The sequence below is a fragment of the Pezoporus occidentalis genome, unplaced genomic scaffold (assembly GCF_034315485.1).
Source record: "Pezoporus occidentalis ecotype Australia unplaced genomic scaffold, CSIRO_AGI_Poc_V1 ctg3, whole genome shotgun sequence".
In the NCBI taxonomy this organism is placed as follows: domain Eukaryota; kingdom Metazoa; phylum Chordata; class Aves; order Psittaciformes; family Psittacidae; genus Pezoporus; species Pezoporus occidentalis.
The window spans coordinates 19,406,081-19,429,746 of NW_026914940.1; the positions used below are offsets into that span (position 1 = coordinate 19,406,081).

Below are 23,666 nucleotides of genomic sequence, written 5' to 3' on the forward strand. Positions count from 1 at the left end.
TGTTAACAATTCCCATCATGTTTTTCTCATTTCTTTCCAAAATAAAAATTGTTAGCTATATTTCTCATTCTTTCTCCATAAAAATTCTTCATTTATACTTCTAATAAATTTTACCCCTACTTCTATACCTTCTCCATCTATACTTGACATGTAGTCAAAAAGACTCCTTTTTTAATGTTTAAGCATCAAGCAAGTAAATTAAATTCATACTGTTATACACAATACTGGTAGTTTTCCTTCTGTTCTTTACCCTTGTGACAAGGCCAACACTTCCCAGGTAATTTTAGGTCTCACTCAAAGTAAAATTAACCATGCCAGTTGCAACTGAAAAAAGGGAATCTTCCAGTGCCCCTGACTCCCCGAGGAATTTCTCCAAGCATATCCCACAACTGCCTTCCCTCGGTTAAAAATATTTTATCTCCAGTTCCATGGGCCTTGTCCCTGTGCTTGCAATTCACCATATCCCAAAGGAGCTTCCTTGGCAAAGTGCTGAAACTGTAAGTACTAATTCTCAGTTGCAGTGAAGATCAGGAGCAAGTAGTTGAACTTCCAGTAAAAGTAGGCTGCCAGGCAAAGCACAAGAAAAGCATCTTTAAAGATGGGTATCCGTACTGTCATTTCATTTTTATTTCATTCCAGTTAAAGAAATTACAAGATTACAGATTAAAAATTACACATTATTATGGTCAATTTGCTTTTACTAACTCATTATGAAATAACGTGAGCAGTCACTCTGTGTGCCTTATGTATCCAGATATTTTCAACATCACTTAAACAATTTCTGCCAATTCTGGTGGGAAAAACAACTGTCTCACAGACAATTGGGTTTCAAATTTGGAAAAGTAGTAATAGTAACAAAAAGGAACTTTTGGAACTGTCACATTTAAGGGTAAGGATGCATCATGAGCTCTAGCTTTACTGAATATTAGAAAGGACACAATCACCTTACAAAAGGTGATACTATTTAGATCTTTGTACTGATACCATAATATCATCATATATTGCTCCTGCTAAGCAGTTTGGACAAGTGGTAGGGAAGTTTCCAGAAACTGCATAGCAGCAACGAGTCTTTCAGCAGTCAGTCTCACACTGCTGTTGACCAGCATCTGAATTTCTATGCCATAAGGCACAAAGCAGAGGAAAAATCTGTAGCATGTATATTGCTGTCAAATGGACATCGTATACATTTAGGATCATGACGCTCTTGACTATCACCACTTGCAGTAGTCTAGGTATTGGAAAACCCCAACCAGAACCCAAAATGTCTTAGACCTCTAAGTCAAACAGCCACAACAGACCTCCAGGTAAGAATGCAGAAAGAAGAGGCAGAGCTCCTTGCTAAAGAAGGGAAATATCTCATGATTTATTTTGTAACATAAAACTACTTTATAAATTAGAATTAGGACTATTTTGCAGTTGTTGCAGCACCCTTATTATGCTGAGCTTTATGCAAAAATTGACTCCTTTCTAGATATTTTGCAAATGTGCATACATTTGACACAGATGTACACATACTTTCATCCCCTATACAAAAACTCACCTGAAAACTAACTCACTAAGGAATACAATTGGCTATCACAAAAATTTCTTTTTACAGTTTATTTGTATCCTGTCACTCTACTTTTTATATTAAAAAAACAGATTCATTTTTATAGCTACTGTTATATGTTTCTTTGTGAGTCACTTGACTGATATTTTTGTAATATAAATGTTGCATTAGACTAAGATCAACTAGAAATATGGTTGCAAGTTGGCTATTTCTATTTTTTTTCTGATGCTCTTTGTGTTAAGTATGCAAATAAATGTCCATTTTTTATAAACCTGGCAATGCCTATATACTTTTTAATTACCAGACCTTTAGTTATTAAACAGCCTCATAATTAAAAGAGTTTACATTGGCATGATGAAAATAATCTGGTATATTAGCAAGTATCTGGTATATATAGCAAAAGTATACAAATTACTGCTCTATCCAAATAATTCATTCACAGAAAGTTTCACAGTTTATCTTATATTTGACTTGTTTTCATAAATCATACTTTTTTTTACTTTATACTAAATTTCATTTTAAAGGTACGCAATATTTACCAAACGTACATTAAAAAGTCATTAATTCAGCTGCTGGCAATTAAGTAAATTGTAACATTATTACAGTTATAAAGGGCATCTCTGCAGAGATAGTATTTCTCACAGTCACTCAGGTTACTTTATTTGCATCATCAGTTGACTTACAAAAGGGAAGCCATTGACTTCACACCTGTAGTTTTAGAAATGCCCAAAATAAGTTACTGTGTTAAACTTTTTTATCCCTACTATTAAAGGTAAAATTACTTTTTCATTAAACAATTATATATGCAGCCAAAATAAGTACATGCTAAATAATAGGTCAGACTGTCTTTGCTCAGAAATGTAAAACCTCCTGACATCACAGTATCATGATTAGAACAAGTTCGTTCCACATTGTTTACAATATTCATGAGCATTTTCAATTATTAAGAAACCCCTATCTTTTTACACCTGTGACAGGCTTGTTCCTCTCTTGATGATTTCCCTTTTTTAACAAACAGGAAATAAATTTGAGCAATACTAGGAAAGCTAGTATAAGCAAGTCTCAGTCGTTCTCAACATACGTTTGTCTTAACTTCATCTACATCAACATGCTTGATGCTGAATTATCACCACTAGAACTGGTGGTAGTAATTAGTTGCGGTGCATCTTGGTTTTGACTGCATCAAGATTCTTACTGTAAAAGTACCACCAGTGGAGCCATATTTGCTAGCAGCACTACAAGAGGAGATCTTGAAAGTTTCCCAATTCTCAGAAGCCTGTAATTTTCCATACTGTTCATATTTTAAAATTAATAGGAAGTAGGGCAAAACCAGATTATTTTCATCATACCAGTGTAAACTCTTCTAGGAACAAACAAAAGAAATGGGTCTTGAAATGGAAATTGATATAATAAAAGCTACTTTTACGAGGAAGGAGCTCACATGAACCAAGTGTGTAATCATTATCCCTGTACTAATTATACCTAAACCCATGCTTTCACACCTTCCCTTTATTAGAAAAGTGCCCTGAATTCAAATTCTACTTCCCAGAAGTAAAAAAAAAAAAAAAAAAAAGTCAATTTAGGTTGCAGCAGTATTTCCGCATTTTAAATAATTACTATTTGATGATGACTGAAAAGATAAGAGATTTGTGTCTCAAAAACTGTAGAAATACTTCTGAGAGGTACCGCTTGAGTTTTCAAAATAACTGGAGCTTTGTAAAACCACCCCATAAAATCAGTGCCAAAGATCAGATCAGAATTCAATCCTATATTTAAACCTTTTAACCTCTTAATTAAAGGTTATTAATTAACCCATTAAAAGCCCAGAGCTACTAGGTATAAATGAGGGTTGTAAGAGAATAATGTTGGACTACCAAAAGGACTGCTGATCATGCTCTGCTGTTCACAATACCATAGAGTGGAAGTATGCAGTGAGAGCAGACCCTGTAAACTAGCAGAGAGAGCAAGGCCACTGATACTCAAAATCCAAGAACTATCACAGAGCTCGCTATTCCCCTACGATATACTTTTACTCTTTTATACTTTTTCTGCCAAGATTTTTATATCAGTTTATTAAAGCCTTCTCCTGCAGTACTTCTGTTTGGAAAAATAGTAACTATAAACAGATTCTGCTCACAGTTGTTTGAGCACTATTGCACTTAAACAAGTAGAATAAGTCTTAGCTCTGTTTTTCATCAACCTTTTTACATGTAATAGCACCCATGTTCATGCATTCTGTTTTTTCATATTGTTGAACAGGGCTTATAGATTAGTATATTGTTATGTGATCATGTAAATTGCTGAGAAGCCCAAGGAGTCCTTTTCTTTGAATAGTAAGGTCAGCAGACGTAACCCTTGAGTGGGTTCAGCCCAGCTCAGACGTTCAGACTTGGCAAATTCTAGTAGAAGGAAAACCTTACTTTATAGTGTTGTTCTCCCTTTGCCCGGACTTCTGAAGGTGTCCATGACTACCATGGCCTTTCAACAAATCTAATATCCTCAATCAAAAACATTGTGGAATACAATTTGGAGAAAAAAATATCTATTATCATTCCTACTGCAGAACATGGCTGACTCCACCTGAAGAAAATACAGATGTCTGAAATCAATTGTCATTCTTATTTTACCTGGTTTTTGTATCCAGGATTGACCAGAAATTACTATTCAAACACAACACAATTACAATACTGATACATTTCCAATTCTTCTTTCTGCTAACATAACTAAGCTGTTACAATAGGATCTTTCTAACATTTTTCCATCATTGCAAGTAGAATATTTAAGTACAGACATCCCAAAAAGAAGCTGATTATATCTATGCTGATTAGATATGTGTACATCTCTCTTTCATCTTTCCCTGCCCTCTAAAGGTAGAGTCAAAAGAGAAAGCAAAGGCATTGACTAGGATGTAACAGCCAATACATGAACAAATCAAGAGAGGAGATGGAAGTTGTGAACCTAGGATTATCAGAACTCATCAATGTCATGTGTTTAACCAAAAAAGGAATATTTATTTAGTGCACATAGGTAATTAACATTTTAATAGCCAAGAAATGTACACACAGAGCCACAAATTCATCAGTAAACCTTTTAGAGAACAGTTTCTAACAGAACAGATAGCATAACATTTTCTTAGGAGATTCAATATGGATACTTAAAGAGAAGAACGCAGCATCATCACTAGGTGATGAAATATGGCTGAAATATACTTGTTACATATCCCAGTCAAAGGGAAGGACTGTCAAGGTCAAACGGGAGCACCTCCAGGTCAAAAGCGAGGACCTTAAAAAGGTTAGGCAGATCAGGCAGGTTAACAAAAAGTTAGAGGGGTGGTGCTATAGTCATGGGTTTGGTTATTTAGACCATGAGACTTGCTTTGGGAAGGAGGTCTACTGGAGGGTATGGGGCCACTCTGAAAGAAGGGGAAGAGGTGCTTTGGTAGGAGACTTACCAGGCTGGTCAAGGCACCTTTAAACTAGATTTGTTGGGGGAGGGGAGCACTGATCCATCCCAAAAGTACCAGTTAGATGCCAGCACCTATATTGAATGCTTGGAGCAATGCAAAGCTATTCCGGGCACTCCAGCCAATAAGCTGGATTTATTCAGAGTTCAGCTCAGATGCGTCTATACAAATGCCCGTAGTATGGGGAATGAACAGAGGAATTAGAGATGTGTGAGCATCTACAGGGATATGATATTATTGGAATCACAGAAACATGGTGGGATAGCTCCTATGACTGCAGTGTTGTAATGGAAGTTTAGAGGCTCTTTAGGAAAGACAGATCAGGCAGATGGGGATGGGGTGTAGCTATTTATGTCAGTAATAGGCTAGAGAGTATGGAACTCTGTCTGGGGACAGGTGATGAACCAACAGGGAGCTTGTAGATTAGGATCAAAGGGAAAACTGTAATGGGGGACATTACTATGGGGGTCTGCTACAGGCTACCCGATCAGGAGGACGGTGTGAATGAAGCCTTCCACAGACAGTAGGAGCAGCCTTGCACTCACAGGCCCTTGTCCTCATGAAGGACTGCAACCACCTCGATATCTGTTGGAGGGACGGTATGGCCCTGCACAAGCAATCCAGGAGGTTCCTTGATTATGTGGAAGACAGCTTCCTCTTGCAAGTGACAGAGGAGCCGACAAGGAGAGGTGCCATGCTTGACCTTGTCCTCATCAATAGAGAGGATGATAAGGCAGTTTAAGCACCTTTCGATAAAGACAGGCTAAAAAAGCTGGGGCTGTTCAGCCTGGAGAAGGCTGCATGGAGACCTCATAGCAGCCTTCCAGTATCTGAAAAGGGGCCTATAAGGATGCCAGGGAGGAACTTTTCATCAGGGACTGTAGCAATAAGACAAGGGGTAATGGGTTTAAACCTAAACAGGGGAAGTTTCAGCTAGATATAAGGAAGAAGTTCTTTACTGTGAGGGTGGTGAGGCACTGAAACAGAAGTGATAAGTGATAAATGCTCCATCGCTGGCAGCGTTCAAGGCCACGTTGGACAGAGCCTTGGGAAACACAGTCTATGGTGAGGCATCCCTGCCCATGGCAGGGGGGTTGGAAGTAGATGATCTTAAGGTCCTTCCCAACCATTCTATGATTCTACGAATACACATTTAATCTTGAAACAGAACACATTCTGCTGTTTCTGAAGTCACCTGTTAATTAGATTTTTATCATACAAATGTTAGTTTTCCCCCTGTTGGCTAACACTGCGCTAGAAACAATAAAACGTGTTTTGCTCTTAGATACATAACTGGGAGAAGAGGGGTGGTCCACAACTGTTCCAAAACTGGTTTCTAACACAGTCTGTGACCATGGAGAAATTACACCTGAGATGAGAAGGCTGACTGTGTTCCTATTGACAGAACCCAAGTTCTCTCTGGCGAATACCTCTGCATTGATCCAAGAATATCCCTTTCCTAGAAAATAATTATCCTTAATCACCATCTGTGGAAACAGGGAATATACAAATGGATGCAAAGCTTCCTAAAGGATGAGAAAAAGTTTACATGTAGAATGAATAGCTAAAATTATTGACAAGCTTTCGAATTTTGGAATCTTTGAATCATGCTTGTGACAGATCAAAATTCCCAAAAGGCCACAATAAAAACTGGATTTGTGCTTCTGTGAGACTGCATTGTTTTGTTGGGGGTTTTTTTGGTTGGTTCTTTTTTTTTTTTTCTCTGTGATCATCTTCACCGTCTGTTAATGTTATTCATAGATGAGACTTTGTACCCAGTAGTACTCATCCTCACCCCAGGCTTCTGATCAACTCACCCTGGCACCATCTGTTTGGTTGTTCTGAGTCCAAGATACTCCAGGAGCCACATAACTATGAATTTATTTCAAATTTCTCTCTATACCCAACATAAGAAAAATACCTTCCAGAAGAGATAAGTGAATTTCCCTGTTCACTATTATTTTTACTACGATCACAGAAAGCCACCCATGAGCACCCAAGTAAAAGCAAATGGGACTGATTACATTGAAAAATTAAAAAGATATATTCATCTGTGAAACAGAAGATCTGGCTGCGGGTTTCATGATATGAATGTTTTGAAGAACATGCTCCTTTTGGAACATACCTGAAAAGTTTTGGATATTTGTTCAGTCATTCTCAAATTTCTAAAACCAGAACTAGAGTGAGTACTACCACATCACAAAAATCTGCACCTGGTCGACACAAGACAACTGTCTCATCTAGTATGTTTTCCCTAGGTAAACACGGCAGAGCTCCACATCCTGTAGTCAGCCTTTCTGAATCAGTCTAGTCCTTTCCTGCTTAAATAAGGGAGGATAAACAGACATTTCCCGTAGCCTTGCTGCCCCTCCACAAGTCTTCAATTAAGGCATGAATACTGTATTTTATTTTTATCTAATGAATTTGGCAAATACTCCAACTATTTCTTATTGAAGGAATAAAACTAGATAACAGTGAAAAGAATACCTTATTCACCTTCACTCACTCTGAAACATGTAACAAAATGAACCAAATAAAATACATCAAAATAAAAGCATGTAACTGAGAGAACCAACTCTTCCAAAGACAAACACAATACTGATTCATAGCTATCAATTACACAGAAATGTTATTGAAAGGAGTTGTGAATTTAGAAGCTTGTAGCCAACATCTGAACTTTCTCCCGAAAAGCTCTGCAGCTGGGAGGCCTAACTGTATTTCCAGCAAGCATAATTTTATTTCCTGACTCCAAGGGACAGGAATTCCCCAGATACTGATGACTGACAGATCTGGTTCTGCTTTTAACCTGCAAGTAAGCAAAATACCACTGCTGTGTGAAACTTAGCATGAAAAACCACCGTGGTTTCCACTGGTGTCATTAGCAGCTGGAAGTGCTCAATACTTCATAGTAGCATTCAGCACCACCCACAGCTGAGTCCTGTGTAGAAGTCATTTGCACAGGTACAAACTACTCTCAGTACTTGCATTTGATAGCAAACATTAAAACGTCGGGCTTCAACTACACAAGCAGCCTCTGTGAAGTGCCAAATGTCTTTCAGTACCAAAGAAACACAATGGAGTTAAAAGGTATCCACAAGCACTTCTAGAGTTACTGTCATTTATTGGTTTAGAACCTACTTCCTGGTCCTGAAATTGGTTATTAGTTTATGAACTTGATTCTCTCTTTTTTAAGAACTGGCTCCAACTTTTTGAGATAGCTATGCAGTTACAATCTTATAATTGATTCAACCATAATCACTAAATCTCTCCTTCTCTCCTAAATATTTATTCAGCCGTGTTCATTACGCTCTTTTCATGTTTTAATATCTCTACCCCTGATGCAAAATAAAAATATTTAGAATCTTTTATGTCTCAAATTACTATTCATTAAAACTGCCCTTTGAAATCCTTTTTTATTACATCAGTAACTACTGATATAAAAAGTCTGATGTATTTTATACATGTAATTTAAAGTCTTCAGTAAAGTCAATCCCTGTTTCAGGAAATGTTATTTTGACTTCTAAATAACCTTTTATACATGTCTGACTTTAAATTCTTGGACAACTTTTTTTCCAATTCATCAATAAATTAAAAACTTCTCCTATTCATTTTCAGAAACTTTCTAATCACTTGGTAACACATACAGCAAAAACAAAAGAATGTTAGTGCTTTCTTACTATCCGTTTATATGGAAAACAAACAAACAGGGACGGCTTTGTGAGAAAGTTACTGCTCTGCAAAAACTAAACGAGTTACCATATCTACAGTAGTCCTACCCTTACTCATGTTTGATACTCAACGTTCTCGGTTTTTATACTCCACTTTGGTAAAAGCCATTCTGAGTTTTTCCAGGTAAAATGATAAAAGGATGAAAGAGGTCAAAAGAAGGTGATAAGGAGAAAGAAATTGAGGCAAGGTACTGAAGAACTGTTCTAATCTACAGCCTCATGCAAAAAGACTAGAGAACCATCCCAAGGTAAAGTAGCCCTTATCCTGTAATACCAGGTGAGCCTACTTGCAGGAGCTGACACAACAGTGAACAAAAATCAGCAGTTTTCATGTGAAAACAGAAGCCGTAATGCCAAAATGAGCCTGTTAGCTGTGCCATAAATATATTTCCCAAGTGACACAGACACCCAAATGGTGTAAACACCCATATCTCTACTGGCTTGTGTGAGTGCTTCCTGAATATATTCTAAATTTACAGTACTACTAGTGTAGCAGCATGACTCAGAAGCATCTTTTTAGGGAAGAGACAGCTACATACATACATACATATCAGTTCTACTGAAGTCACTACCTAGTTTCAACATTTTTTGTATTGTTTGTATCGACCTGCAAACAAAACAGAAGAACCAGAAGATATTTTCATTTTCTTTCCCTTTCCTTAGTCTCTGCCAAGTCATCTTCATTAGCTATTTGAGTATCTGAATACTATTGAATATTTTAACAAAATAGAAGCTCTATCAGAAAGCTAAGAATTTGGTGCTTACAACAATATTCCATTGGTTCTAAAAAATCACAGTTATTAAAATGCTACTTCTGCAACCTTGGTTTTCCCTATCAAAACCGACATTAATAAAACAATATACAACATGAATGTTTAAAAATTAAAAAATCTCAATATAAAATTAAGACACAATCTATTAAAAATACTTAATACATAGCAGCACCTATGGATGCCCTGAATACTCACTTCTAAATAAAAATCTAGATACCCAGATAAGTCTATAATGTCAACCTGTACTTTCAAAAATTAAAAATTACCTACATTTCCACATATGCTCTACCCTGAAAGTTAGCCTGACCTTTGTAAAAACTGAAGATTTTTGGTATTTCCAAGAAGGTTTATTCAGATTGCCTCAGCAAAACAGAAAAAACTCCTTTGCCAGCTTAGTCACTGAAAGATACAAAAAAAAATAAAGGAGCAGGCATCTCTCATGGACTGAAAATTCATGGGAAAATAGAAGCATGTTAAAGGAGAGAACCAAAATATAAGTAATGGATGTTCACAACCTTCAGACATATGAACTTGAGGGAAGTTGCTCACTTAGCACCAGAGATGGGATAGGAACTATACCAAATAGCCATGCTGTTACACACATAACTAAAATGATCATAAATATCAGGAAAACAAGGTTCAAATTGAATTTGGCTAGTCAAAACCGTCTTATGCCACTTTGGGGAATAATTTCTGATAAAAATAGAAGTCCTGGAACTAGTAATATTGCAAGAAAAATAAGGTTCCTGTCACTTTTACCCACAAAATATTGTTTGCCCTGCCATTTAAAAACTTTAAATTATTGACAATAATGCATAGCCAGGGAAGTGCAGCAGCTGTGATACGATCCTCTCTAGAAGTCGTGACCTTCCTAAGACAAGATTAGATAAACATCATACAAACTGAACTTGCTGCATGATCTTTAGCATCACTTCACAGCATGCAATCTCTCCATCACAGCAAGAAATGCTCAATTCTTTGGAAAAGAGAAAATAAAATAAAATATCCATTTTGTTTACAGTCAAGGCAAAATGACTGGACAGCCTCTATGTTTTGCAAGACCCCCATTTGCCACTGCCATGAAGGCAGGTTCCACTGGAGACTGAGATCACTGATTCAGTTGCATGCTTAACATGCTTTCCTCTTCTTACAGTCGAAGTATCACTTCTGTCTTGTTTAAGCTTAAGTCAGCATTTTCTAAATCTATTTGCTTATCTCATTCAGACAACCTGTCATCCCTCCAGGGGTACTGTTTATTTCTTTTGGAAAGCAGTTCAAAGCAGGATGCTGTCAGCACATTAGTAGCACCACAGCCCATGACATCCACAAACTCTGAAATTTCAAGAATTGTAACAAATACTCTAACACAACACTTTTATGAGCTGTTTTAACTGTTACAACGTACTGCAGTCTATTGTCTAGATAGCAATGGGTTTATTTACACCAGATATAACTCAATTCCAAACCTACCTTATAAAAAAAAATCAGTTATTAACCTTTGTTACTGTTTTGTCCAATTTTTTTACTAAAGTTCGTACACTTTTATTATCTCAGTTTGGAGGGTTTTTTTCACCTTTTCCTTGACAAAATGCTAATTGCTGGCTAGCTAACTATTTTTGGTTGTGTCTTTTTTCTCCTTGCAAGTTTTTTTTTTAACATGAGATCCTCAAGGAATTCTTCATTGCATCATACTACCTGATTTTTGTTTAAAGATTACTTTTTTCCTTCACAAACAGACATTTTCTTAAACAACAGCTTCCACACATTGTCCCTGAGTATTTTTTAATTCCTTAGTATTAAGACCTTTTGATTTATCAAAAATGTGAAATCCATTCTCTTTCAGCTGTCAAATTCTGTGGGTCTGTCTGCAGAATTACAAATCTGTGTATGCTTTATTATTAAAACAGATCATTTGGATTCTAAATTGAATATATATATATCTTATATTTACCTGTCCATAACATGTTTATCTTTGACTTCTGATAAAACTGAGTTCCACCATATTCATGATTACTGTCCTGGCCTCAGTAACACTCTGAACTATACAACCATAATGTTTAATACAAGAAAGTCTTATTTATGAGGAAAAAATCTTAAAAAAAAAAAGAAAAAAAAAAAAACAGGGCATCTTTACAAGTCAGGCAAACATAATCTTACAGTGCAAATGGTAAATTTAGTAGTCTTATAACAGTAAGAGCCATTATCAGTCATCAGAATCCCACAACGGAAGTTGATTAGGTTCCTCATATTTATTATGTAGACAAAACAGTCTTCTAGCTAAGAAGGTATTTTGTGGGTTTCTGTTTTACTTCAAAATAACTACAATCTCCCTGCTTCTTTTATTTATACTGCAAATTATACATTTATTTTTAGCTCATTTACTCTCTGTTTTCTTTCCATCTTACTGCCTAAGAAAATAAACACAGTAGAGTGCTAGACTTTTCATGACTCCAATTTCACAAGTGTATGGGCTACAAAACATATTTTTCTCTTTCAGAAAAATATTCCTTCAAGTGGAGTGTGTTATTTTCAACAGGCTCTATTAAAAAAGATAGTGAACAGGAACTACACAGATTGCAAATAAATCTGCTGACTGTATATAGCATAAATCTTATTAAATAATTGCTTATGTGTGCTTGCTATTACACTTGGGATAGATAATCTGAAGAAATTCAAAGCTATCTAATGGTTAGCAGACATATTGCTTACACAGCAAATTTAGAATACAAAATAATGATCCATTGATCTACGATATGTACTTGAGAAATGCCAATCTATTTTAAATAGGATTCATTAGAGAGTCTTATAAATGGAACAATTTATTTGAATTCAAACACTGACTAAAATATCCAGTAATATGTCCTTAACAGACATTTCTAATTTTTTTCACTTTTTTTTTGCAACTTTATGCAGCATGCCTTAAAGGCGATGTGAAATAAAGACACAGTCTTCTCTATAAATACAGAACCTGCCCTTTACAGTACACATATGCATACACTGAAAACTTTTCTAATATGTCTAGAGTGATTTTCTAGCAACAGGACAGGCATGTTAACAAAACTATGTGTGTGGACACACAGACTTAGTATGTATTGATAAAATTCAGTATTACTTGACATTTCAAAGAGTAAAGGATTTAAAATGTAAAAAACCAAGCACTCTTGATGGATAATTTCTTTCCTTTATAGTTGTTTATGGAACTCAATTGAAAAAAAATTTATATATTTCTTTTAGAGGAGAAGGCATTTTACTGAAATTTTTTAATAGTTCGCCAGAGTGTTCTACCAACAGAAAAAATAGTTCAGTTTACATAAAAACATGCAGGAAAAGGTTTTATTAAGTATCATTTTACAGCAATTTTCAGTCTTCATTTCCCTATAATGACAACATAGCTTCCAGAAAAACATATAAATATATGGCATGGCATTGCATGGCATGGCACAGAAGAGAGCAGAAAAGATTAGACTACACTAGACTGGAATAGGATGGAATGGAATAAAAATGGTTAGGGTTGGAAAGTACCTTAAGATCTATTTATTAACAAGCTACTTCTTTTAGCAGTAAAATTTCCCCATGTTGTGCTAAGCAATGTACATTTTTTGACCTCTCCTAGAATTAGTCTAGTGAATGTACTAAGAGGCAATTTAATATTTTAATCTATTTATTTTAAAATATTTTAGGTACAAAAGGCATTTGATAGCCATCTTATAGCTCTTAACAAAACCAAATTAACTAGAGACTCTTCCAGCCTGAACAGCAACTAAATTGTTCAGGGAAAAGGGAAAAAAAAACCACCATATTTTCAATATCTGGATATCTTTAAGCAGCAATCATTAGAAACTTTCTTTCCTAAGCCACTGTATAAAATTACTAAGTTCTCACATCTTGCATACTGTGAGAGATGCTTGTCACCCTTAACTCAAAAAGTCTAACAGAATTTTTAAAAGGAGACAACACAGACGAACAGAAGCACAGACTGCCTTTCACAGAAGGAGAAATTCTGATTCTTCAGCTTAAAAAGATGATTTTATAAAATATAACAGGCTGCTTGGAATACAATAGAAATCTATAAAGGCCAAGCATAGTATAGACATGGAGTATAAGGAATTACACAACACTAGACTAGGACTCCCCAGTAAGCGTGTTTAAACCAAACAACTTCTCTATTCATCAGATAATTAAATTCTAGAATTCATTTTCACCAAGTTCTGAAGCCAAAAATATAAATGGGTTTAAAATGGCACTGAATATATTTATGGAAGATAGATTCCTAATGCTCATTATATAAATACAGCAATCTGCATGCAGCCTTTGGCTCAGGAATCCATTAAAATACCTGAAGTGGCTATATAAGAATTAGCCTATACATGCCCTCCTCCTCATGTGCATTTTTAAATACCCATTACTGGGCACTGTCAATACACAGTATTAGACTAGATGAATCTTTAGTGCCTCTTATCATGAGATTCCTTTATTTTGATTGGAGCTTAATACTATTACATAATGTTCCAAGATTCATGCAAGTCAAACCCTTAGGCAGAAGGAACACCACCAAATCCCAATGAGGAACAATCTGAATATATCTTTTACAAAATATATGCCATATGAATCTGAAGAAATAAAAAATTGACAGGCTAATTGCTGAGCATCAAGAACAGTTGCTTCAGGGGGCAGCTAAGGTTTTCTACTCTATAAGGATGACAACATGGAAATTTCTTAAACACTGCAGATAAAACTCATGATGAAGTACACAGGAGCTGAAGATGTAAGTATTCTTCATCAAGAAAGACCAGATCTTCAAGACCATTCTCAACAATCTTTGGGAGAGATGCCTTATGACTGGAGGAAAGCAAATGTCACTCCCACCTTGAAGAAGGGTAAGAAGGAGTGACCGAGCACCAGCATGTGTATTGCTAGTCCAGCGAAGTTGTGGAGTCTCCATCCCTGGAGATATTAAATAGCCGTCTGGACATGGTCCTGGACAACCAGCTATAGGTGACCCAGCTTGACCCAGGTGGGCTGGCCAAGATGATCTCCAGAAGTCCCTTCAAAAGTCAACCGTTCTGTGATTTTGTGGTACAGAATCCATGTCCAAGGGTATCAGACTAATCCTGCCTTTGCCCATTAGGATACGTGGTCAACGATTCTTCAAAAATACTTTCACCAGAGCAAAACTGAAATTTGTAAGATGATACCTTATGTTTTCAACCACCACAATGGTTCCTTCTCTGCCTTCTCCAACAACATTTTGTCCTTCCCAGATTAACTCTAAGTAAGTTATTTTCATCAGCCAAGTTGGCTGAAATCCTTTACAGACTTAGATACTGATAGTGATTTCAAATGGAAATGCCCTAATATGTATGGATAGTGGTAATAATTCCTTCAGACATACAGAGTTCCACACTGCTCCCAGTGTCCCATAATATTCCCAGGTACAACACTTTCCAGCAAACCATTAAAGCCAGACAAACAGCTAAATAAGGAGGTTAGCATTTCTGATCAGTTCTCTCCTTCAATGTCTACAATAATAAAAAAAATGAATCATGTTCATTAATAAATTAATTAAAAATAACTAAATAAATTAATGATGTTATCACAAATAAAGAGTGCTTGAAGACACTTTAAAAAGTCATTTGTCCCAGCACAGGAAAAGCTACACTTGTGTACGTTCTAACAGATACTTGCTAAACTGCTCCTAAAGATCTTCACTAATATAGCTTCCACACAAGCACTAGGCAAACTGTACAAGATTTAAGTTTTCCCTACCTAGCTGAATCCTCCCTGATGCAACTTGCCTTCCTCCATGCCCCTTCTCCAGAGGCATGGAGAAGATATTATAACTTTTCATTTTTCAGCAACTCCCTGCATAATTAAAGATTTGCCCATCTCCTTCATCCCCTGGGATTTTCTCTTCAAGAGGCTAAATCATCTCATATACATGCCACATTTCTTAGGCATCTGTTTATTCATTTTTATTACTCTCCACTGAATTTCAACTACTCCACATCATTTTTGAAGGATGGTGTCCAAAAAAGGGCACACTATTCCAGGTGGGACCTTACCAAAGTTTAGCAGGATGAAAACTTCTTCATGGCACTTTCAGGCTAGTGTCTATACATTCCAGTGTGATATTTATATCCTTCACGATGTTGACTCCTGCTCAACTTATATACTATTATGGCTCCCAGATTCTCTGCCAGAAACTTCTACCTGCACCATTTTTCTCTATCTTGTCTCAACCATATAAACCATCCTTACAGAATTCCACTACCTGGCATTTATCCTTTTGACTGATACCATAATATCATAACCATAGCTTGATTTTTCAGCATAATTTTGGAATATAATCCTGCTATGAGATGTTATACTTCTCCCAGCCTTGTGCCATCTGTAAATTCAAGGAGTATACACCTAAATTCATTTCTTAATGATTTAAAAAAAATTGAATGAAGGTAGTTCCCTAAGAGATCACTGTTCAAAAAAAAAATCCTTCCACAATAAGAGTAACTATTTATAAATACTTTAGGGCAACTATGACTCAACTGTATATACTGACTATATATTATTTTCAGTTTCTTCAAAGCCATATGCTTTATACGTACAGCACTGGTAAGCAGAACAAGCGGCTGTGTTAAGGAAACTGGGAATACAAAGGAGGTACCGAGGTGTTGTGAACAAAATGTAATATTGCCAATATATAATGATAACCGATAAATAAAAGCTTCATTATTACTATTATATATGCAATTATATAGGAATTTAAGTGAGAATATCGGAAACAGAGCTCTTAATAATATATCAGTTTTATGGCCTATTTTTCCATTTAATTTTGTGAAAATTTCAAACTGTAGTCTCAAAAAAACCTCACAGCTTTCATATCCTGCAAGTATGAAATGCCACTTAAACATACATATTTGAAAATAAACTAAAACTGATTCTGTCTGGAAAATAATTAATAACAAGTTATATCCATGTTTTAAACCAGTTATGCATGGGTTCAAAAGCAAACATTTCTTTTATCACGTGAACTTACAAGGCATTCCCCTTTAGAAGAAAGAAAAGACAGCAACTTAACTATTTAAAGCTTAAATAATATCAGAAGTCACATTTTAAAAATTTAAAAATTTAGAATAATAAATATTATTTGGTTTCTCTTTAAGAAAAAGAATATTTTCAGCTCCATAGTTTAAGTTCTACTCAAAGACTGAATGTCCTAGCTTTGCCAGTTTCTGTTATACTTTCAGACAGCAAGAAAAGTAAATATTTCACAAGGTTCTCATACTGTCTTAGCACTGTAAAAGATCCATGGATGAAATACTGGCCCCATCAAAGTCAGAATTTCCTCAGCTTTCACAGGCCCAAGATTTCACCTTTTATCTGCTAAAGTTTTGAAACTTTACAGATATTTTAGAAGCATGAAAAAATTAAAATACATTTTCCTAGTCCTTAAAAAGCTCTTCATACATATTACGTAGATTTGTATAGCATTCTATGCATAACCAATATCACAAATACCATGCACGTGCATAGACATGCTATATATAACACAACATGTCTGATCATTCCAGCTCCTCATGCACAGAAAATGCATCCCTTCATTCGGAGTTTCATGTATGGAACATTTGCAGAAAAAGGCAAATGTAGCAGTAGTAACTCCTTAGCTTGTATTCTAATGTAATAATTTGAGTTACTGATATGGTGAGTACAACCTGATTTTCAGTTTTCCCTTTGGAAATGAGGGGTCGGAAAGTAAATGGTGTTGTAAAATGCCCTCAGCAGGGTGTTCTACATGGGCAATAATTTTAAACATACTCTCCAGTACGTTTTAATGCTATACAGACATTACTTATTCTAACAAGAGCAGCTTACTTACGTCTGGGGCTCCTTTTCATTTTGCTGTTTTTGCTGTGGTTGAAGAACGTTATTTACCAGCTCAGTGATCCCACTAAAGGGAAACCACCTGTTTAAATAAGCAAATAATGTGACTGAATAACCAATAAAACCACACTAGTTTAAATGTTTTTTTATCCAACTTTAATAGAAATATATAGGCAGAAAAGCTAGAGCCAATGGGAATGTTAGCTACAATACTAAGTCAGCCACTAGGGATGTAAAGGAAATAAAGTTTTACAGTTCACCAGTTCACAAGCAGGCAGAAAGTACCTACATCCAGCTAACACATGGATGAAGTAAGAAGCTGCAGGTAGCTTACTTACAAGCCAGTCAGGAAGCAGATGACAAACTAACTGCAGCCTATCAGGTATTAGTGAAATCTAATACCAACAAAGGTGCAGGAAGCAGAACATGGCAAAGGTAGAAAAGTCAAGCCTATTGCATTTTTAAGATATTTTACTTACTGTGTCAGCTGTGGTTTTTGCTCTTCTTTGACCCTAAAAAGATAAGTTTGCACAACTGAGTGCAACATGTTGTAAAACAACTACCCTGAAGTCCTATAATCTACATCATATGGGCAGGAGAAAAGTTCTTACTTTGAGCTAAAAGGATTTCCTTAAATACCTGTTGTATATTTATATTAATTGGTATTCTGTTCTTATTTCTATTTAGAATTAAAAATGGGGAATGCCAAGTATTGAAAACATTTACTTATAAAATTAAATCAGTAATGTTCTATAACCAGTTTCCAGTTCTTCAGATAGAATATCATGTTAGAATATTTCCAGCAGTACATTCAGCCAAAAATGTAATGGAAGGTGCTTTGATTTTTTTTATTTTTATTTACAACCTATCGTAGAATCATAGAACCAAGTAGGCTGGAAAAGACCTTTAAGATCATCAAGTTCAATGTGAATTTATAACATTTAACATGTAATTTAAAACGCAATATCCTAATAGATTAAAAGAAAATCTGCAATATACGTATTAAACTGCAATGATGTCAGCGCCTGCAGACAATGTAACTCTAAAAACTATGGAAGGAAAACTAAGGAATTTTAAGTAAAATTTACTAAGACTTGCTAAAAGAAATAACTAGATAATACATACAGTAGGTCTTTACAGTACTGATTCATATTTATCCATTGTCTTTAGGCAAATACCCTATCAGTGAGCAAGCCAATGTTCTATGCAATTCCTCTCAACCAAACCCACAAATGCAGACATACACTCACAGGACTATTTGCATCCTTTAATTGAAGATACTGGTCTTAAATATCAAGTTAGGGTCTAGCTTCCCTATGTACTTAAAAACCCAAAAAGGTTCCTAAATAGATATTCTGAATGTCTCTATGAAGAATATTCTCCTACCTAACTAAAAAGCGAGTGCAGGCTCTTAATATAAGTGGATGCTTAACGTTGGACAGAAAATTAAAGCTCACCAAAATAGCTCCTTCACCATATGAAAGCCCAGTGACTACCTCTATAACCAGGGGTCAGTGACCACACAAGAACTAAATGAGTGGACACACTCAGAACTTTCCAAAACTGACTAGAGAAAGGGAAAACTGAACATGTAGCACACAGCAAAATGTCTTCTAGCACGGTTTTGCCTCTTCAGCACTTTAGAAATCCATACACAAAAGCACTTTAGAAATCTATATTCCAAGAAATGTTCCAGTAAAAAAAAAAAAGAAAAAAGAAAAAAAACCCACTCACAAAACCCCAAGCAAATATATTCCAAAATAAAGAAATATAAAAATAAAAACTTCTATTACAGTCACAATTCTACTTCTTAATCATAATATTATGTTTAACCAAGGTTTCAACACATGAATTTCGAAGGGGGAAGAATGGAAGGGGCAGGGAATCAAAGCATTTCCATGCTTTTTCCACTTAGCAGCTTAGGATATTTAATTCAAATCCCCCAACATTAAGAGCCTAAAAGCTCTATACGGTCAACTGAGAGAAGGAAACACTCCCAGACAATGATTCAGAGCTCCTAAATTGCATGCTAGACAGCATAAATATCACTTCCCTGGCAACTGGACAAAGAAAACTGAATATGCAGCTAATGCTTATATTCCTCTCCATACATGACTTCCAAACGTATTTATTGGACACTTTTAAAGCTTTTACTTCATTATGAATTTTTCTATTGAACTAAACAAATGAAATCTGAGCACTTCACATAAACAGATTACAATCAACATCCCTCTTTTCTATAGCAACCATGGTCAAATATTTTTCAAATGTGGAACTGACATCAAAACACAGTAAGATCAAAACTGCAACACAGCACACTACTTCTAAGTGTGCTGTTTGAAATCTTTGTGCTTTTCTCAAGGGGATGTAGCATCTTTACTAATAATACATGTTCAGTAAGTTCAATTCCAGCTGCAAGCCCTTGGTATCTCTTAAAATCTCACAGCAGATTTTTAGTTTAGCAGCATTAAATGAAAAACATTGTCCATTAGCAGACATTTTCAAAACCCACTTTTATAATTATTTTTCTAGCATTTTATAGACCGTTTTCTAAGTCGGGACATAATTTGACTCTCCAATTCAAAATATATCTCCTATGAAATAATCTTTTCTCTTACAATTTTGTCTCATCCGCTCTACACTGTCCAACACTGCAGTTATGTGAGGACAACAGCTTCCATTATTACATAACTGTGACGCATTCCTTGAGCACTCTCTATACATTCTTCAGTCCCTGGATTCGGCAATAATCTTCCTTGACTTTATAACAGCCATGGAGGGCAAGCAACAATTTGAAAAGAAATTATGAAAAAATCTATTGAAAAAACAGATTTGACCATATGAAATTAAACTAATATTGACCTTCTGGAGCACCAGGCCTGAACCCTTCAGGTATACAGCACAGATATTTATCTTTCAAGGTCAGAGAATAGACAGAGATTCTGGATATATATCAGCAAGCCACAGGCTAATGCCTGCTACTCTTTTTCCAAAAGACTTTTCAATAAGGTGAAATCAGGAGTAGAAGCGGTAGTAACTGACAGAAATAATGATATATTAGATGAAACACACAAAATGTGGTTTTAACACTGTTGTGGTTTAAATACCTTTTTCTAGACACAAAGGACTGAAGAAACTTTACATTCGTAAATCCTGCCTATATACACACATATGTTTGATTTCTTTGGTTACAAAAACTGCTTTGTATTTTACTGGATTGTATACTCCTGATGATATGCATCGCTTTCTCCCATCCTTTCAAAAATCAGCAACTAATTGTTTAAAAGAAGTGGACTGACAGGTCAGAAAAAAAACAAATCCAAACATCCATTTACTCAACAGACCAACTGAAAAGCCCCAGGCAGCATGTCCATACTCTGCTTCTTCCAGACTCCATCTTCCTTTTACATTCCCGTATCTTTTCAATCTTATCCTCTCAGAACTCCTCCAAGAACAATGTCAGTCCTAGTTATTCACTAGAAACAATTTCCGATTGATACTAGCTTGCTAAAATCACCAACAGGCTGCAGATAATGTATCTGATTAGCAGTGATGTGGACAGTGCTGCATAGCAGTGTAGGATATTAAATACCACCTATTTTCAATGTTCATTATTTCTGTCACTGTAAGAACTCATTCAACACTTTGAACAATCACCAAATAAATTCTAAAATGTTAGAAGAGTCTAAAGCTTTCATCACACTTGTCTTTGCACAGATCATAATTCTGTATACTGCTTCACTTGAAAACAAGCCCAGATTTGTCTACTTGTCAACAATAAAGAATTTTTACACCTCGCACTTTGTCATCTGGAACCTCTGCCATTTGAAACACTCACAACTTGCAACTCCTCTGCAAGCCTACACAGTTCAAGTGACAGTCCCTTTTGATCTTTTTCAGGAGTATCATTAGGTTAGATCTCAAGTCTCAGTGAACACTTTCTGATGTTAGATCCTCTCCTCGTACTAAACATTTCCTCAAAGATTGTGGCTAGCCCCACTGTCACAGAGCATGAATAGAACAGAACACAATAGGACAGAAGAGGGAACAGAACAAGTAAAACAGAAGCAGGAAAATTATTCTTAGCCCTTTAAACTCCTAATACTAATACTTTTGCATCCTTCAACCGACTGCCATAAGAAAAAGCTCCTTTCTAAAATCTACTATGCCAAAACCATAAGGCATTCTTCCCAAAAGATGCATTGGTCAAAGGTAAAGAAACAAGCACTGTCACCAGACCTCTACTTTTACATCCTTGGATGCATAGCCACAAAATCATGGGGGGCAGAATTGAGGTGTCTCAGTCCATGAAAATGAGCTGTAAAACAAACTACTCACCTCCTAGATATCTGAAATGAAACAGGTATCTAGTTCTTCTCCAGTGAAGCTTGAGGAAATCCAGATTTTTAGAATCAGCCATCCTTGGCATGGATAAACATCTTAGTATCTATTCAAACCCAATGCTCTCAAGATTCACAACTTTGTCATCCATGGACCTAATAAGCACAAGATCTGATCTGCAGGAGTAGTCTGGATGCACCTAACGTCTCCTAGAAACACTGAGTTGAACATAAAGCACGTAACAGCCCACGACACTTTCATTTAAAAATGTTAAAGGTCAGTAGTTACAGCCCTTTGCCCAGTCACTTTCTATGCTCTCCTTATCTCCTAACCACTTCAGTTAGGTGATGAGGACAGACTACAACGGAAGTTTTTTCTAGTGCTTTTGTTGAAGCTGAGAAGATTGGAAATACAAATCTTTTGTCTGGGATCCTGATTTCCTTCATCCATGAACAAAACCTCTAAACATTTATTTGTTATTACAATTAAGGTTGTAATTGATGTTGCTGGCATCAATTTAATAAAGTTGTTGATGCTCCTACAGTAGCTTTTTTTAAAAATATATTACCTAGAAAGTCTATAGAGTCAAACACTTGTATGAAATTTTAAGTTTAAAGAACACAGAGCCTGATGGCCCAAAACCAAAAGCAGAATATATGTGCAGAAGTCTCAATGAGCAATGCTTGTTACATTACATTTGATTATGTATTAAGATGAGATTAAATATTAATGCACAGAATGATCTGGTTTTCCTAAAGCAAATCATACAGGAACAATAAGGGGTAGTCTCAGGTCTATAAAAAGAATTTTCAAATTTTGCTTTCTCTATTGTACAGAGACAATACTGACACTGACCTTCAGCTGTGTTCACAGTAAAGAAGAAGAAAACAGTTGAGAGAAGACCTTAGCAAATTATTTTGTCTCAAATATAGATTTCTAGTTACACACATTAAAAAAACATCTGCAGAGCTGCTATCTTTCAAATAAAAACAACAGCATGAATGCTAACTACTTGACACCCACATATATCCTAAAGTGAATTAAACTGAGTGCTAATCTTAGAATTTCCATTTGTTCTTATCTGCATTCCAGACTGCACTAACCCATATGACAGTAGAGAGCCAGCAGCCCTCTCAAGTCAAGATGTCAACACACAGTATTTGAGGGGAAGTGTTCTCTCTCCATCTTCAGTATATGCCTGCCTCAAATTATTAGCAGATTTGAACTATTCCAAAATTATTTGATAATTGGCAAATGTCTTCTCAATGCAAACCTAGTGAAAAGCAAAAACTGAAGACAAAACTATATATTCAGTGTAAGGACTTTAAGTTCAGTAGTGCTATTTCTTTCACAGAAGTCTAAAATGGAGATATTACTAATTCATGGGACTACTGTGACTACATCATGCTACAGATTATTCTAAAAGTAAAGAGGATTCTGCAGAAGTCAAGTCCTGTAAATAGTAAGAAGAGTATCTCTGTGTTTGTGACGCTTGGGATAGCTGCTATTAAAGTAAAAAATCTTATGAAAAGTCGATTACTAACTAACAAATGCCTATCAAGGTGATAATTTTAAACCCATCCTTTGCAAACTAATCCTTCCATCACCTGACCAAAGAAGATCTGACCCATCTGACAAGCAGAGACACCTACACCCTTTAGGGCACATCGTTGAAAATTAAAGACATACCAACAAAAATTCATAAGTAGATCAAGTAAAACCAACTTAAATTACTTAATAAACTAAATTGTGTGGGTATCCAACACACACTAGATCAACACATTTGTTCATGTTTTGTAGTTATACACGCTGCTTACCAAATGTTTGTCAAAGTCTGAAAAAAATTCAGGTTATAGGTAAATCCCTGCCATACTCCCAAAGGAGTTGACAGTTAGAAATGGGACAGTTTTTATCAAAGATTTTAGACAAACAAG

General features: G+C 35.7%; 1 protein-coding gene across 39 annotated transcripts in view; it reads right to left on the minus strand.

The window, feature by feature from the left end:
* Positions 1–23,666, minus strand: part of RIMS2 (regulating synaptic membrane exocytosis 2) — a 455,883-nt gene that overhangs the window by 382,066 nt on the left and 50,151 nt on the right. For 25 of the 39 annotated variants that reach the window (XM_062627202.1, XM_062627203.1, XM_062627228.1 and 22 more), the window contains exons 2-3: positions 17,871–17,903; positions 17,387–17,473 (exon numbers count right to left, since the gene is read on the minus strand). The exons of the other annotated variants lie outside the window; for them this stretch is intronic. In XM_062627202.1, coding sequence (XP_062483186.1) covers positions 17,387–17,473; positions 17,871–17,903 — 120 coding nt within the window. The remainder of the gene's footprint in view (positions 1–17,386; positions 17,474–17,870; positions 17,904–23,666) is intronic. 39 annotated transcript variants of the gene reach the window in all.